We start from the raw sequence: 15,505 nt of genomic DNA on the forward strand, positions 1-15,505 counted from the left end.
AGGAATACTAGTAGTACAACAGTATGACTTTTCTCCTCCGCATCGAGCAAATGGCCTGTTGGGCCCTTAAGTCCAACCTAGTGTAGCCTGTTGGGAAGACTTCTTGGGACCAGACAACCTGAAGAAAGCAAGCCTCCCCCCCCCCCCCCAAGTGAGTGACTGAAACTATTCAGGGGTTCATATGGACTCAGGACAATCTAGATTTTGAGCTGTGTTCTCCCCAAGGTATGGACTTGGGACTCTTGACCATAGGTCTATAGGAAGGCCTGACCTGGCCTACTTCCCAAGCCCACTGCATTTCCTCAGCCCAGCCAGGGTGCTAAGCTGGCTATTTTTAGTCTCCAAGGACAAAGTAGTAAGGTCAAACCAGGCCTAGAGGTACTTCCCTGAGAGCCCTCTTAGAAAAACAGGCAGTGGTGAGGCACAATTTCAGCATGGCTTTCACTTTATCACCAGTCTCAACTGCAGCATCTGATCCAGGTGCATGCCCCTGGTCACTGGGGCAGCCCTGAAGTTGCAGAAAAAGCCTGTTTTAGTCCTTCTGCACAAGGGGGTTAAAAGACGGAGGATCAGAAGTGTTGCATATGCATCTCTTTCCGTGGGAAACAGTTTTATTTACAAAACAGGTCTAAAATAAGAACATGAAATGACAAGCCCTTGGGAATTGTGGGAGAGCTGGCTCTTGGGGACCATGTGTGAAGCCCAAGCATCCAAAAGGCCTAAAGGAGGCCAGGTGTGTGAGGGAGACCTAAAATTTGAACTCCTTATATTTCTTGCTGCCCCCACGGCTGTCCTGGGGCTGAGCTTTCCGTTTCTTTTGCTAGAAGAAAGAAAGAGAAACAGGTTATAACAGGTAAAGCCACCATTGATCCCCAAGACAAGGATGGGCAACCTGACTCAGCCCCATAGGTCAATGGAAACAGTGCTAAAACTGGAGTCTCAGACTTGGGTGAGTTCCCCTCCCTGCGCCTTAGTTTCATCATCTTAAAGAGGGCAGCCCACCAGAGGATTTCTAAGGTTTCCAGCACCAGGGAAGCTCAGGGCAGCAGACACTGAGTGCACCCTCATTCTCGTATTCAAGGACACAACGTAGCTGAAAAAGGAGTCCCTGGTATCTACTCCCTGGCTCACACCCAGCTGGGTTCTCATGACCTCCTACCTTCTGTTTGGCAGCATGCTCGGCCACCATGTCACTAAAGTCTTCCTTCTCCACCTGTGCCTGCTGCTCCCGCACATGCTCCTCATACTTTTGGGTCATGGCCATGGGATCCAGCTCCAACTCTTCAGGTGCCAGGGCCACTTCCACACCTTGTAGCTCGGGAGCTGGGCCCTTCCGACTCATAACCTAGCAAAGGGATCAATCTTGTCATCTACAGAGAGACTTAGAAGACTTTGTTTCCGCCCCCTTTCCCAGCCCCCAAAAGTGCTCACCGTGGACATGTCATAGATGTGGGTTGATCCCATCATGGCTCCCCCAACAGTGGCCGTTCTCTTCTCTGGCAACACAGTGAACAGCTGAGGTGTCTCACTTCTGCAAAGGACAATGAGGTCAGGCCCTAAAAGGGCTCCAGAAGGGGAAGCAAAGAGCATACAAGCAGCACCTCCACCTAGCTCCCAGAGGATAAACAATGCCTAGACTGCCTCTTCAGGTCTTGGAGGCCCATGAGAAGCAAGGAGTGGGTAGGTGCTGAGTGCAGGAAATACAGCCTGGAAGAAATATGGGGACTGATCTCCTGAACCAAGTTTAGAAGATCAGAGAACAAGATTCCCACACATAAAGAAGGGCTAAGGGTCAGGCTAAAAGTTTCTGAAAGAACTGTGGTACAGAGAAGATGGCAGGAGAAAGGAGACTACAAAAGCTCCTACCCAAAGTTTTACCCAGAGCTCTAAAATAGAGAACTCAAACTCCCAGTACTTCCTATGGCGCAAAAACCACCTGAGCCACTCTCCCCATGTATTTCAAGGATTCCACACAAAACACAAAAGAGCAAATCCACCAATATCAACCTAGACCTCGCCCCAACCTCTCACCCTGAAACAGGTAACAATTTATTCTCATGTAGCAGCCAGAGTGAACACCTTAAAACAGTTCAGGTCCTTTGCTCAAAATCCTGAGGCTTCTGGGAATCCCTGGGTGGCTCAGCGGTTTAGCGCCTGCCTTTGGCCCAGGGCGCGATCCTGGAGTCCCAGGATCGAGTCCCACGTCAGGCTCCCAGCATGGAGCCTACTCCTCCCTCCTCCTGTGTCTCTACCTCTCTCTCTCTCTATGTCTATCATAAATAAATAAATAAATAAATCTTAAAAAAAAAAAAATCCTGAGGCTTCTGATTATTTGAATAAACCCAACCTCCTTACATGACAGGGTTCATAACCTGGTCCCCTTACCTAATCCTTGTTCTCCAATCACAGGACCCTTCTTTTCTTTCTTCCCTAAATATGCAAAGTCTGAGACTTCTGCAGAAGGGGTAACAGGGACCAGATTTACCCTCCCACCTGACATGACCAAAAAATGGGCAAAACACATGAAACAAAGGTCTTCAAGTTACTGGACATCAGGTAACAGAGGAGAGTAACTCATGAGACAGGCAACAAATAAGGCGTGTCCTTCAGGTGCCCTGTCTGCTATACTGAGAGAGCCTGCAAGCCACAGAATGAACAGGGGGAACCCATGGAGAGCCCAGAGGACCCGAATTGACGGCGTTAAAGGGATGAAGTGCAAAGTCCAGAGAGACCCAGACAGTTAGAGATCACAGGACAGAGTTCTAGGGAAGAGATGGCAGTACAGAGCCTCAAGAACTCAGGAGGCCTAAAGAGGGTCCTCCTCAGTCCTCAGGTGAGTGAAGTGTCAGAGAGCCACAGAAAGCACCACCCAAAAGGACTGGTGGGGACAGTGCCTGCTGCCCACATGGGACTGGGAATAGTGCCTAACCCACCAGCCTAACTAAAGATGCTTCTAACAGGACATCGGGGAGAGTACACAGAGGGTCCTGGGCCTAGTAGCACAGAAGACCACACACTGCTTCTGTCCTGCCTCATGAACCTGAAAAGCAAGACCTGAGAGAATCAAACTGTTTCCCAGTACCTTAACTGTGTACCTAACAGAGCCGAAGATTTATAGGAATACAAAAGAACCCTGCACCCAACAGGGTATGTTTTACGAAGTCTGGCTTTCAAAGAAATATTAACAAGCATGTGGGGCACCTGGGTGGTACAATCAATTAAGCGTCCAACTCTTCGTTTCAGCTCAGGCTGTGATCTCAGGGTCATGAGATTAAGTCCCACATGAAGATCCACATTCAGTGAGGAGTCAGCTTGGGATTCTCTTTCCTTCTCCTTCTACCCCTCCCGCTTATACATGTTCTCTCTCTCAAAAAAATAAATAAATCTTAAAAAAAAAAAAAAAGAAAAAAGAAAAGAAAAAAGAAATACAAAGAGAAAAGAGATATTCTCAAAATGAACAGAGCATCAATGAGCAGGAGGGCAACTTCAAGAGATCTAACACATATATAACTGAAGTTGCCAAAGGAGAGGAGAAAGCAATGAGCACAGAAAATATATTTGGAGAGGGGCAACTGGGTAACTCAGTCAGTGTCTGACTCTTGATTTTGGCTCAGGTTATGATCTCAGGGTCGTGAGATCAAGCCCCATGCGGGGCTCCGTGATGGGCATGGAGCCTGCTTGGAATTCTCTCTCCCTTTCCCTCTGCCCCCTACCCCAAAATAAAGTACTGAAAGTAAAAAAAACTACTGTCAACCTAAAATCCTATTCCTGACCAAAATAAAAAATCTTTCAAAAAGGCATTTAAGGGGATCCTTGGGTGGCTCAGTGGTTTAGCACCTGCCTTCAGCCCAGGGCCTGATCCTGGAGTCACAGGATTGAGTCCCGTGTGGGGCTCCCTGCATGGAGTCTGCTTCTCCCTCTGCCTGTGTCTCTGCCTCTCTTTTTCTGTGTCTCTCATAAATAAGTAAAATCTTAAAAAAATAAAATTTAAATAGATAAAATACATCTTTCAAAAGGCTAAATGAAAATTTAGACTGCCAATGTTGAAAGAGTTCATGACCTGCAGACCCACAACAAGAAATGCTGAAGGATCCCTTTCAGGTGAAAGGAAAATGCTACCTGGATATACACAAAGAAATGAAAGAAAAAGAACACTGACAATGGTAATTACATGAGTTAATACTCAACTAATTACTTAAATCTCTCTAAAAGATAACTAATAAAAAAAAAAGGGTAACTGACCATTTAAACAAAAATAACCATAGTATAGGATTTATAACATGTAAAAGCAAAAAACCACAACAGTGCAAAGGTTGGGAAGAAAGGAATGGAAGTATACTGTTGTTAGGTGCTCACTACTCTCCACAAGCAGCATTATCACTTGAAAGTAGACTGTGATAAAGATGGATATTATAAACCCTACAACCACTAAAAATAACAAAACAGAGCTTTCTAGTTAAAAAGTCAACAAAGGAGGGACGCCTGGATGGCTTAGCAGTTGAGCGTCTGCCTTCGGCTCAGGGCGTGATCCTGGAGTTCCAGGATCAAGTCCCACCATCAGGGTCCCTGCATAGAGGCCTGCTTCTCTGCCTATGTCTCTGCCTCTCTCTGTGTGTCTCTCATGAATAAATAAATAAAATCTTTAAAAAAGAAAGTTGATAAAGGAGACAAAGTGGAGTCATAAAAAAATGTTCAATTAATCTAAAATGCAGGCAAATGGGAAAATGGAACAAAGTACAGAATGGGCAAAGAGAAGACCACCTCATGAAAAAGGGGTCAATTCATCAAGAAGACTTAACACTCCTACACATTTATATAACTAATAAGAGAGTTTCCATTGCAAGACTAGAAGAAACCCATGCCTGTCTTAGGCACTTAGGTTCCTTCTGCCCCAGATCACCATGTGGCTAGATCTTTCTTAACATTCAGCTCTTGGCTCAAATACCTCAATGAGACCTTCTCAAAGACCTCCCCTCCCTACCCCCACCCCCTAAATCTCTCCACATCCCATTAACCTAGTTGACTTTGCTTCACCATCCTATCCCTAGCTGAAATTACCTTGTTCTCTGAGGAACTGCTTACCTTGTGTTTTTCACTGCCTAAAGCAGTGCCTGGCACAGAGCTGGTGTTCGATAATTGGTTCACAGGGTGGGGAAAGAAGCGGGGGATTGGGGGGCGTATCGGGGGGTGTAGGACAAGTCAGCCGGCTAACCCAGAAGCTGAAGGGACAAGGAAGACCTTCCCTCTCAGCCCTGCCTGGTTCTCTCACCCATCCATTGCTTCCTCAATCTTCTTCTTCCTCAACTCAATGAGTTCAGGGGTCTCCATTCCAGCCGGCACTGATGAGAACCCTCCAGGAGTAATAAGGCCACTGTGAAGAGAGAAACAAGCTCTGGAATAAAGAGAAGGCCCCCAATGATAAACCACTTAAGAGGCCGACTCTGCTCTCCCCACCTGTCTGCAGGGGTAATAAAGCCTGTCTCATCTGGTTTGTCCTCATCACTTTCCTCCTCTTCCTCTTCTTCTGAAGACTCTTCATCCGATGGCTCCAGCTCTCCCCAAGGGGTCCTATCAATCTCCTCTTCCTCAGTCTTGGTCTGAAAGAGATCATTCATTCATTCAGCCAACATTTACTACGTACCTATTATGTGTCAAGTTGTTGCAAACTGAAAGTATATAAAAGTAAATACAATAATCTCTGCCTACCAAGAGCTCCTATCCTAGAGGGAAACTTGCTTTACATCTCAGGAACATGCATGCCTTCTTTCCAACTTTGGAACTTCAAAACACCTAGGTCCCTGCTAATGAATCTATAAACCAACTACCTCTCCACTTCCTGACCTGAAGACAGACAGCCTTAGCTTATACCTGAAATTCAGCAGCATTGGTTCCAAACACGTCCCCATAGAGTGGTTTCCCAGTCTCATCCACTGGGGGTTTGCCCCAGCCACCAGCATGGTACCCAAAGGAACAGCTCTGCAAGAGATGAAATGCAAATCAGTTCCTCTACTAAGCTCCAGAATAAACACTGAAGCCCTGGAGAAAAGTCACACTACAAAGCACAGAACTAGCACTTGGTAACTGGAAATTATGATTTCAGAGAAGAGTTAAATGTTATAAGGCATTACAAAGCAGAAGTAGTAAGCAAAAAAAAACCCAGAGACAGCAGGATGGGGAGATGAGAGGCAGAGTGTAAAACTAACCTCAGCCTTCATGGTAGAATCCACACTGTCTGAAAGTAATTCAGGTACTTTATTTTTTTAAGATATTATTTATTCATGAGAGACAGACAGAGAGAGAGAGAGAGAGAGAGAGAGAGAGAAAGAGGCAGAGACACAGGCATAGGGAGAAGCAGGCTCCATGCAGGAAGCCTGATGTGGGACTCGATCCTGGGTCTCCAGTATCACACCCTGGGCTGAAGGCGGCGCTAAACTGCTGAGCCACTGGGGCTGCCCAATCAGGTACTTTAAAATACATGACTAACTTATTACTGATTTTTCCTAACTTGGGGAAGCTTTTAAAATCTTTTTTTTTTTAAAGATTTATTTATTTATTCATTCATTCATGATAGACACAGAGAGAGAGAGAGAGAGAGAGAGGACAGCAGAGACACAGGCAGAGGGAGAAGCAGGCTCCCAATAGGGAGCCCAAAGTGGGACTTAATCCCAGATCCCGAGATCACACCCTGAGCTGAAGGCAGATGCTCAACTGTTGAGCCATCCAGGCAACTTAAAATCTATTTTTTAAAAGGGATAAATTTTTACTTGAAGTTTAACAATTACTTCTTTTTTCACCTTAATGACTTTGCTATCTATTAATTTTTTTTTTTAATTTCACACTTCATATGTAAAAATTAAAGTGTAATGCCACTCTTGAGATAAAATTCTATCTGTCCAGCCATGTATATACCCAAGAGATATCTGGTAACACATTCACCCAATTTTAAATCTGGTTATTTCTGAGTGAAATTATAAGTGATTTGTCTTCCTCTTTGGACTTGTCAATTCTTATTGACTGTTTTATGGTGAACATGTCAGGTTTTATAAAAAACAAAAACTGCTACTCTTTTTTTGAAAAACAGAGAGAGAGATGGAGATATGGTGGGATGAGAGAACAACAACAAAAAAATCATCCTCTAGTTAAATAAGAATGAAAGGAAGGCCAGCGCGCACCTCGGGGATGGGGGAGTTCAGCCCAGGAATCTTCAAATTGGGGTACGATGGGGGTGGTCCATATCGCTGCATTGCAATCAGCCATGGCGGAGGGACCTTGTGAGCATTCTGCAAGAAAAAGAGAACAGGATACCATCTGCCTAGCCCTGTCCTTTGTCTCCCTTCTGCCCCAATCCCCACCCTTTTCTTGGCATCCCCAGTCAGGTAACTGGCACTCACTGGTCCTACTGGCATCCCCAAGGAAATCCGTAGCTCATCAGACAGATCTCCTGGCTTCTTCTCCTTCAGTCGTGTTTCAAACTCCTTCCCCTGAGAAAAAAGCAGAGGACACTGCATTATGAATGCCAGACACACACTGGGAATTCAACAGCAAGAGGATAGAAAAACAAAGATGAGAAGTCCCAATCCACACCAGATACAAAATCCTACTGAGAGCTGCGCTAGTGCCTGCTGTTTCTCATCACTCCTTTCCATGGCTAGAGTAGGAAAAGGAATAAAGGCCAGGAAGGAGAAAAGAGAGACTCCCAGTGCCGACATGAACCTACTTAGAAAACACGGCCAGATTTAGGGCCTACTTTCTTGTCTGTAAAATGAAGGCACTTGATGGGATGATCTCCAAGATCCTTCCACCTTGCCCTATCGTGGTGACTGCTATTTCAATGATCCAGAGGGGAAAAAAAAGAAACCTTTCTCCCACCCTCAATACTAATTTTTCCTAAAAGCATCTACCACCTGGCACCTCTGCCCCTTATTCAGTTATCACTTTCAAAACATGGACTCAATCTCTCCTCCAAAAAGACTACCTCCTTTTAAGATTTCAAATCCATTCCATCCACGAGGAGTTAATGAAAATTCTAAGGCTAAGAGGAGCCTCTGTATCAGCTAAGAAAGCCTTTTCCAAAAAAAAAAAAAAAAAAGAAAGAAAGCCTTTTCCACCAAGAGCTACACAGCCATGACCAAAGGCCCTGTCCCCGAACCTCATAGTACAGGTCCCCGTGGATGGTCAGCTTGGGCTTAGTCTGCCACTTGAAGAAAGCATCGTGCAGTTTCTGGTAATCAATGTCAATCTTCCCCATCTTGGGCCGAACCTTCTCTCGCATTTTGGACTTCATGGTCTTCTGTTCTTCCTGTGGAGAATGCCAAAAGACAGGTCATAAAAAGTATTCACTCAGTTCAGTTCTTTATAGATCTGGCTCTCCACTCCCAAAAGAAATGAAGGGAAACTTCATATATCTCATTCCAGAAGTCACCAAAATCCTTCCTGCTCAAACCTCTCAAAATTATATAATTTGTATCTAGCAAAACAGATGGATCATAGAAAATCATTTTCAGCTCTGTACATTGATAAATATATTTTTAAAGCCATCTGATCAAGAGACTGACCTCATTAGCTGCCTCTGGAGAGAACTGGGTGACAGGAGTCTAACACGGAGGCAGTTTTCATCGTGTACTTTTATACCTCCTGAATGTTTTGCAGCCCACACAAATATTACCTACTCAAAATATTTAATTTAAAAATTTAAATCTAAGAAGTTACACAACCACCATGAATCTCTAGCCACAAAGTGCATCAGGCTCCCTTGGGAACACAGAACTTCAAGTATAGCCAAAGTAGGAAAAAGGAGTCACTGTGTGCAGATCAAAGAGCTGCCAAAGTGCAGGCAGAGGAGGAATGAGGACACAAGAGGCAAACAGAGCCACATGGAATCAGAAGTCTCAGCAAGAGGCAGGAGAGCTAGCTCCAAACAGAGGCCAGGTCTGCTTTTCAGAAGTTGCTATCTTTCCCTCCTACTCTTCCCTCCCTGTGTCATATGCAGTGCTGACTTCTGGAAAATGGATTATTAGACAACTGAGAAATAGATGGTCTTTGGGAACCACACTCCCAATTTTGAAATAGGTTGCTGTTAAGGATGTGGATCTTCAGGGCAGATCTGAGCCCTGGCCAGTCCCTTACCTTCTCCTGCAGGGCCTCCCGCATCTCCTGGATGCCTGTGCGTTTGATGAAGTCTGGTAGCTCAAAGGGGGGCTTCTCAATGCCTCGTTTGCCCTGTAGGTACTTGCGCTTAAAACACCAGTGGCGTGGTACAGGCACAGAATTCCGAGTGGCCTTGAGGTGAACCAAGAGCTTGGGGTCCTGCGCAGTAACATCATGCATCTCCACAACATCAGGCCGAGCCACAAGCTGGAAAACACAGCAACATGCCACTAGAAAGCCGTAACCTCTCAGATCTAAAACTTTCTCTTCCTCAGAGGACACGTGCCTAGGTGACCCAGGTCTCCTTCAAAGCCTTCCTCCCTATCCCTAAAACAAGACCCCTGTGGATTTGTAGGAGCTTCCCATGTGGACTCCCAGCCATGCTCACTCTAGGATCTGCTAGATGAACTCAGGTCTCACCTGCTTCAGTTCAGCCACAGTGAAGCGATTCATTCGGCGCAACTTTTTCTTGGATAACTTCGGGGCTTCTGGCTTCTTCTCCTAGAACAAAACCATTATTTCTTTTGAGCAGGACTCTGAGGTGTGAATCACACTTCCCAGCTCACCCCAAAGGGATTCTTTGTAGGAGTTCATCATAATCCCCCACTGGATGCATCTCAGCCACCCATCTTGAAGCCCTACCCCTCGACCAGGAACATGAGGGCCTCACCTGTTCGTCATCACTGCTATCGTCATCACTGTCCTTGTGCTCTTCCTCAAAGCCCTTCTTCTTGGGGGCCGTAGAGTTCTCCAGTTTGTCAAGTTTCTCTGGCTCCTTCTCTTTCTCCTTCTTCACGTCATCAGTGAGCTGAGGAGGCAGACAACATGGAAACTCCAGCCCTGTGTCCCTCTCTAGTTCCTGAACGCAGCATTGAAAAGGTGCCCTCCTTTCCACATCTTTCCCCATCCCCTTCCCTTCCCTGCTCAGCTCTGCCTCTTCTTTAAAAATTTTTTTAAAATTTTTTATTTATTTATGATAGTCACAGAGAGAGAGAGAGGCAGAGACACAGGCGGAGGGAGAAGCAGGCTCCATGCACCGGGAGCCCGATGTGGGATTCGATCCCGGGTCTCCAGGATCGCACCCTGGGCCAAAGGCAGGCGCCAAACCGCTGCGCCACCCAGGGATCCCAGCTCTGCCTCTTCTTAAGGCACTGCTCCCTGTACCTTGAAAGCCTCAAAGATCCTCTTGAAGAAGATGAAGTTGGGCTCATAAATTTCAGGCTCCTCAGTCACATACTCAATTTCAACATCAGCTGCCGGGGAGTCAGAGCCACGGGACCGGGTTGACTCTTTCTCTCGATCCCCAGAGCTCTCAGATGATGCCCCCCGAGCCCGCTGGGGCTTTTTCTTCTTCTTTCGGTTCCGACGCTTCCGGTTTTTCTTGCAAAAGGAAAACCAACTGGGTTGGAGAATCCAAGCATGATGTCTGCCCCCTAATCTCCTCGTCCAATTTCCCCAAGGGACTTCCTGCTCAATCAAGGGACCATGAAAAGATCTCCAAAGTTCTGCCCCTCTCAAGCTGTGTACCTCTTGGTAAATTATTGCACCTCTCAAAATCTCAATATTTGCAACTATAAAACACAAGCACACATGGTACCCTGAACTGCAAGGATTTATGATAATTAAATGCAAAATATCTATAAGATGCTTGGGAACTGGCATAAACAGCAGCTATTGGTCATTGGACACCTAAAACTGGTGCTACTTTAGTCCCCGGACATTCTTTCCAGACTCAGGTCCATCCCATACCTCTTTCTTGGAGACAGACACAGTGTCCTCCTCAGTCTCTGACGCAGAGTGGCCCAGGGATGAGCGAGTGTCTGTTTCCATTTCCTCTTCTTCTGTAAGGGAGGAAAGTGGCCATCAATCTCCTCACATTGGTACCCTGACACTTGCCCACAGTGACTCCTCTTTACCAAGAACCAGTTTCTCTCTCAAACCCTCCTCAGGGAAGGGATGGAAGAATGCAGATTCGGCCTCCGCCTCTCCAGGTTCCATCCTGCAACCCTCGGAACACAAAACACTCACCCTGTTGAGAGTTCATCTCTTCCTGACGGCTTTCCTTCAGCTGCAGGATCTTTTCCAAAGCCTGGGGGATCTTGGGTCCCACAGAAGGGTCATCCATCTGCCATACACAACCCAGACAGAGATTATCTCAATACTTCCATCTCTTGTACTAGAAAGGCTGCCAGCCAGGAGATGTACACAGCAAAGAGCAACAATACTAATTGGACCCAATCATCCCTCAGCACCCCTCAGAACCCTGCCCCAGAAATGTCTCCCAAGTCCCACTTCCTGCCCTACATAAATATGCTTTAACGAACTATGGCTCTCACCTGCCCCCCAGCCCCAGAAGTCCTCCTATCTTCTCTCAGAATCCTTCTCTAAAAATCCAAAAACAGTCCCTTCCTAAACCACACTCTCCTATCCCTAGAAAGAAATCCTGGGGGTTTCTCACCTCTCTATTCTCATCTCCAGGAGGTGGCGGAGGACCACGAGGCCGGGGAACCGGGGCCCCCATGGGCAAAACAGTGGGAGTGGGGCCCACTGGAGCAGCAACTGTGAGAAGAAAAAAATCCAATGTCAGAAGACACAACGCTCATTTTAAAAATTACTTTCCTTGCTAAAGATCAGTTCAATGGTAACCCTTAGGGAAAGGGGGTGGCTAGATGGAGCCCAGGAGAACTTCTAAGGTACTAGTATTATTTTCTTTTTTCTTTTTTTTTTTTTAATTTTGTTTCTTCCTCCAAGTGCTGGTTGTGGGGGTTGTTCAATTTATTACAATTCATTGGACTATATGCTTACAATATACGCACTTCAAAGAATATGTACTTACATTTAGGATTTTTCAAACACACTCCTGTTCCCTTCCCTTCCATTTCCAGGGTCTTACCTCGAGGACCCAGAGGAGTGCGAACACCAATCTGGCCCATGTCTTGTGGGGGCCGAGGGACTGGGGTGCCCATCTTGGCAATCTCCTGCTGACGTTCCTGCTCCAGGAGCACAGCTGCCTATAAGAGAGATGTGGGAGTGAATACACAGCTTGGAAATCCATTGGTCAGGCAGCCTCTGGCAAATGTAGTCTTTTAGCCAGGAGGCCCAAAGAAGAACAATCAGGTACCACTTGAGTTCTGACATCCTCACCAGCCCCACCCTGGAAGGGTGATTGGACTATTGATCCAAATGGAAGAGGCTTCTCATCACAAAAGAAAACCCCTGCAAATAATACGCAAAAAAAAAAAAAAAAAAAAACCTGGGAAACTCGTGGTTTCTAATGAAGAATTTAACATTTAACTACACACAGCCTTCTCTATTTTTTAACAAGAGCTTTTCCCCCAAGAGATTAAGTTATGTCCAAGGAACAATGAATTCTTTTCTTATATCTGCTCCTTAAGATCTAACACATTCTAGGCAAAATCAGCACTTCATAATTTCATATCTATTCCTGTTAATGCTTACTTTCAATATCTCCAGTAATGCAGCAGGGAACAACTGATAGAGTGCACCTCTGGGACTGCATGTCTCATGTATTACTCTCTAACTACCTCTATCACGTTTAGTCTAAATCCCACACAATTGACTAAATTAATCCAGAGTCCTCTCATAGGTATCTAAAATCATATCACATAAGACTAATAAGAATTATCAGACTTTTTCTGTAATGAGCTAAACAACAAATATCTTAGACTTTATGGGCCATTGCAAGGGTTGCAGTATGTTCTTGGTTTGCTAATTTCTTTTCCCTAACAATCCTCCAAAGATAGAAACACCATTCTTAACTTGCAGGCCATACAAAATCATGTCACAGTCTGTAGTTTACCAATCTGGGCTCCAGAAAAGATGGGATTATCTGGGAGATACTGGAATTTAAGGATGAGGTAACCTCCATGGAAAGCTTGAATGGAGCATCTTGTTTTGGACACTAAGTACTAGAAGTGACAGCCAATGGAGGGAATTACCCGCTTCTGCTGCTCCAAAAGCTCATGTTCCTTCAGTGAATGATCTCCCTGCTTAAAAAAGAAAACAAACACATCAGCACCACTACCCCTCAGGCCAGGCTGCCACAACACTGCTTCTGGGGTTCCTCTTTCTGCCTGGGGTCTATGTTCCAGTCGTTGGTCCAGACTTCCCAGAAGGCTTGGCCCCAGGATCCAGCTTTCTCTAAGGCTTCAATCCCCTTTAGGACCCTGATGAGACCTATGCCCAACCTGCCACCTCCCCTACCTGTTTGGCACGCTCCTCTTGCTGCATCAGCAATGCTGCCTGTTGCTGCGCCAGCTTCAGCCGCTCCTCCTCTGACAGAGCCACAGGCTCACCCACGCGGAGAGGAGGAGGTGGCCCCAAGTTTGGTGGGCGGGGACCAACTGCCATAGGAAAGCCAAGGCCAAGGCCTGGTGGAGGTGGTGGGGGTGGTGGAGGTGGTTGCAGAGGGGGGAGTCCCATGGGTGGTGGTGGCATGGGAATCCCAGAAAGCTGTGGAAAAAAAGTCAACATACACTAGGAACTGTTTATCTACTGCAGACATTTGCAGGTACTATGAGCCAGGTACTAAAATTCAAAGTCAAGTGACAATTCCTGCATTCAAAAAAATATAATACCGATAGAAGAGAATAATAACTTTGGGGTACCAACCAAGGAAAGCTATTGACTCTCTTCCCAGAAAAACATGAACACAGATTGTGCATACAATTTCAGGAAATCCAAGGACACCTCTAATGGCCACATGGGAACTCCTCCTCCCACCCACAGAAGTCAAAAGATCCCGGATCAGAGTCTTGTCCTAGAGAAAAATTCAAATCCTGGCTCAGAAAGGAAATGGAAGTTGAGAAGACTTAAATAAACTGGAGCCAGTGTGTCCCAATGGCTCACTAAATATAAAAGGTATGAAATAAAATAAGAGAGTGAGCTACAATGTCTCATTGAACAAAATGAGAACTGTGCCTGGTAAGGCAAAAAAAGAGCTATTTCCAGCTAAAGGAGAATCAAGTCAGGCTTCTAAATTACTTAAGCTAAACCTTAAATGACAGGTAGTATTTGGAGAAGCAGACACTGGGTAAGGAGTTAAGGATCAGGACTAAAGGGCAACTGAAGAGCTCCCATTTCTCCCTGTCCAATCTGTTAGTGGCATCCCCAAAACACTGACTGTGAGAGGAGCTGCCCTGAACAGAAGTCATCTTATAAAGTAGAACCACCTCCTTACCTGTGCGGACATGGGAGGGGGAGCAGCTTTGTCCCCATCTTCACCTCTCAGAACTGGGCGATTCAGCACGATGCCAGTCTGCAAAAGAGAAAGGACTCCAGGTCAGTCCAAGAGGAGCTGTTCCACAAAACGTCATTGCTCCCATTCATTCAACAAAATTTACCCACTGCCCATTTGCCAGAGCTTGAGCTAGGCACTGCAGAAGACCTATATATACAGAAATGATTACAACTGGTCAGGTAATGGAAAAAAAGCAGAAACAGCAAGGTACACAAAAAGCTAAGACCGAGTCCTGAGGGCTCATGGAGGCCTTCAGAAACTCAGCCTATCCCGACGTCCCGCCAACACTTACCTGGCGCGTGTAGGTCTGCAGCCGCTCCACCAGCTCCTCGCGACTCCCTGATGGGCAAAGCACAAGATCAACGGGGTAGGTCAGGCCGAGCAGGCCTGCGGGACCAAGCCAGGCCCCAGCGGTCCGCCTCCGCCCCTCCCTCCGCCCCCCGGGTCTCCGGGGTAACCAGGCTCCGCTTCTCCCTGGGCCTACGCTACCCCGGCCCTTGACCTCCCGAGCTCCTCACCCTGGATCGGAGCTCCAATCTCCGCCAATTTGGCCTGAAGCTCCTGAGCAGCCCAAGCGCCATAGTGACCGGGAGGTGGCGGCGGCGGCAGCTGCAACTCTCCTTTGGGAGGCTCGGGATGCTCGGCCGCCATCTTAGCCGCAGGAAGGCGCGCGACCAACGCGGAAGTCCGGACCGGACCTGGGGCCCACTTGCCGGAACTTCCGGCAGCGCCGTACGCCACGTCCGCTGGAGGATTGGCAGGCGGTTCACATTGCGGCCCAGCCCCTGCGTATCTCCAAGCGTCCCCAGGGTGCCAGGCCGCGAAGCCTTCTGGGAGTTGTAGTACGCAGGTCCCGTTCTCTGCGGGTCCGGCTTCCGGAGCACAGTGCCGGGCTGAAGCACCGGCAACACTGGAGGCTGGAGCAGGGGCGGGGCTGCGGGGAAAGATGGTCCCGCCAGAAAGGCGTGCTTTCTGCGTCTGCCCCGCCGGAGCGCAGATCTCCAGCCTTCCGACCAGACTTTCAGCTCAGGTGTGAGAGGCCCGGACGCTTTCGTTCCTCAAGGAGGCCTGAAGGACTCATTCTGCCAGCAGCCGCGC

General features: G+C 47.0%; 1 protein-coding gene across 3 annotated transcripts; it reads right to left on the reverse strand.

The window, feature by feature from the left end:
• Positions 1-593: 593 nt before the first annotated feature.
• Positions 594-15,099, reverse strand: SF3B2 (splicing factor 3b subunit 2). Of its 3 annotated transcripts, none has more exons than XM_041723616.1 (22): positions 14,926-15,099; positions 14,700-14,746; positions 14,348-14,425; positions 13,372-13,620; positions 13,107-13,154; positions 12,041-12,158; positions 11,606-11,706; positions 11,176-11,272; positions 10,897-10,988; positions 10,312-10,527; positions 9,818-9,955; positions 9,568-9,648; positions 9,127-9,354; positions 8,150-8,299; positions 7,392-7,481; positions 7,173-7,280; positions 5,869-5,976; positions 5,455-5,597; positions 5,270-5,371; positions 1,432-1,531; positions 1,160-1,345; positions 594-820 (listed from the first exon to the last, which is right to left on the reverse strand). In XM_041723616.1, exons 1-22 carry the CDS (start codon positions 15,056-15,058, stop codon positions 749-751), a joined length of 2,685 nt encoding a protein of 894 aa, XP_041579550.1. In that variant the 5' UTR covers positions 15,059-15,099; the 3' UTR covers positions 594-748. The 3 variants fall into 3 exon arrangements, with proteins under 3 accessions (XP_041579550.1, XP_041579549.1, XP_041579548.1); XM_041723615.1 differs by having other exon boundaries at positions 10,897-10,985; positions 13,107-13,157; XM_041723614.1 differs by having other exon boundaries at positions 13,107-13,157.
• Positions 15,100-15,505: the final 406 nt, after the last annotated feature.

This window comes from Vulpes lagopus, chromosome 11 (genome assembly GCF_018345385.1).
Source record: "Vulpes lagopus strain Blue_001 chromosome 11, ASM1834538v1, whole genome shotgun sequence".
In the NCBI taxonomy this organism is placed as follows: domain Eukaryota; kingdom Metazoa; phylum Chordata; class Mammalia; order Carnivora; family Canidae; genus Vulpes; species Vulpes lagopus.

What these genes read in the sequence shown, in the direction of transcription:
- SF3B2 (XM_041723614.1), bottom strand. Translation starts at nt 15,058, where the DNA reads ATGGCGGCCGAGCATCCCGAGCCTCCCAAAGGAGAGTTGCAGCTGCCG. An exon ending in GATTGGAGCTCCGATCCAGG is followed by an intron (nt 14,747 to 14,925) that starts GTGAGGAGCTCG and finishes TTTGCCCATCAG; the next exon opens with GGAGTCGCGAGGAGCTGGTG. An exon ending in ATTGAGGAAGCAATGGATGG is followed by an intron (nt 1,532 to 5,269) that starts GTGAGAGAACCA and finishes TGTCCTTTGCAG; the next exon opens with AAGTGAGACACCTCAGCTGT.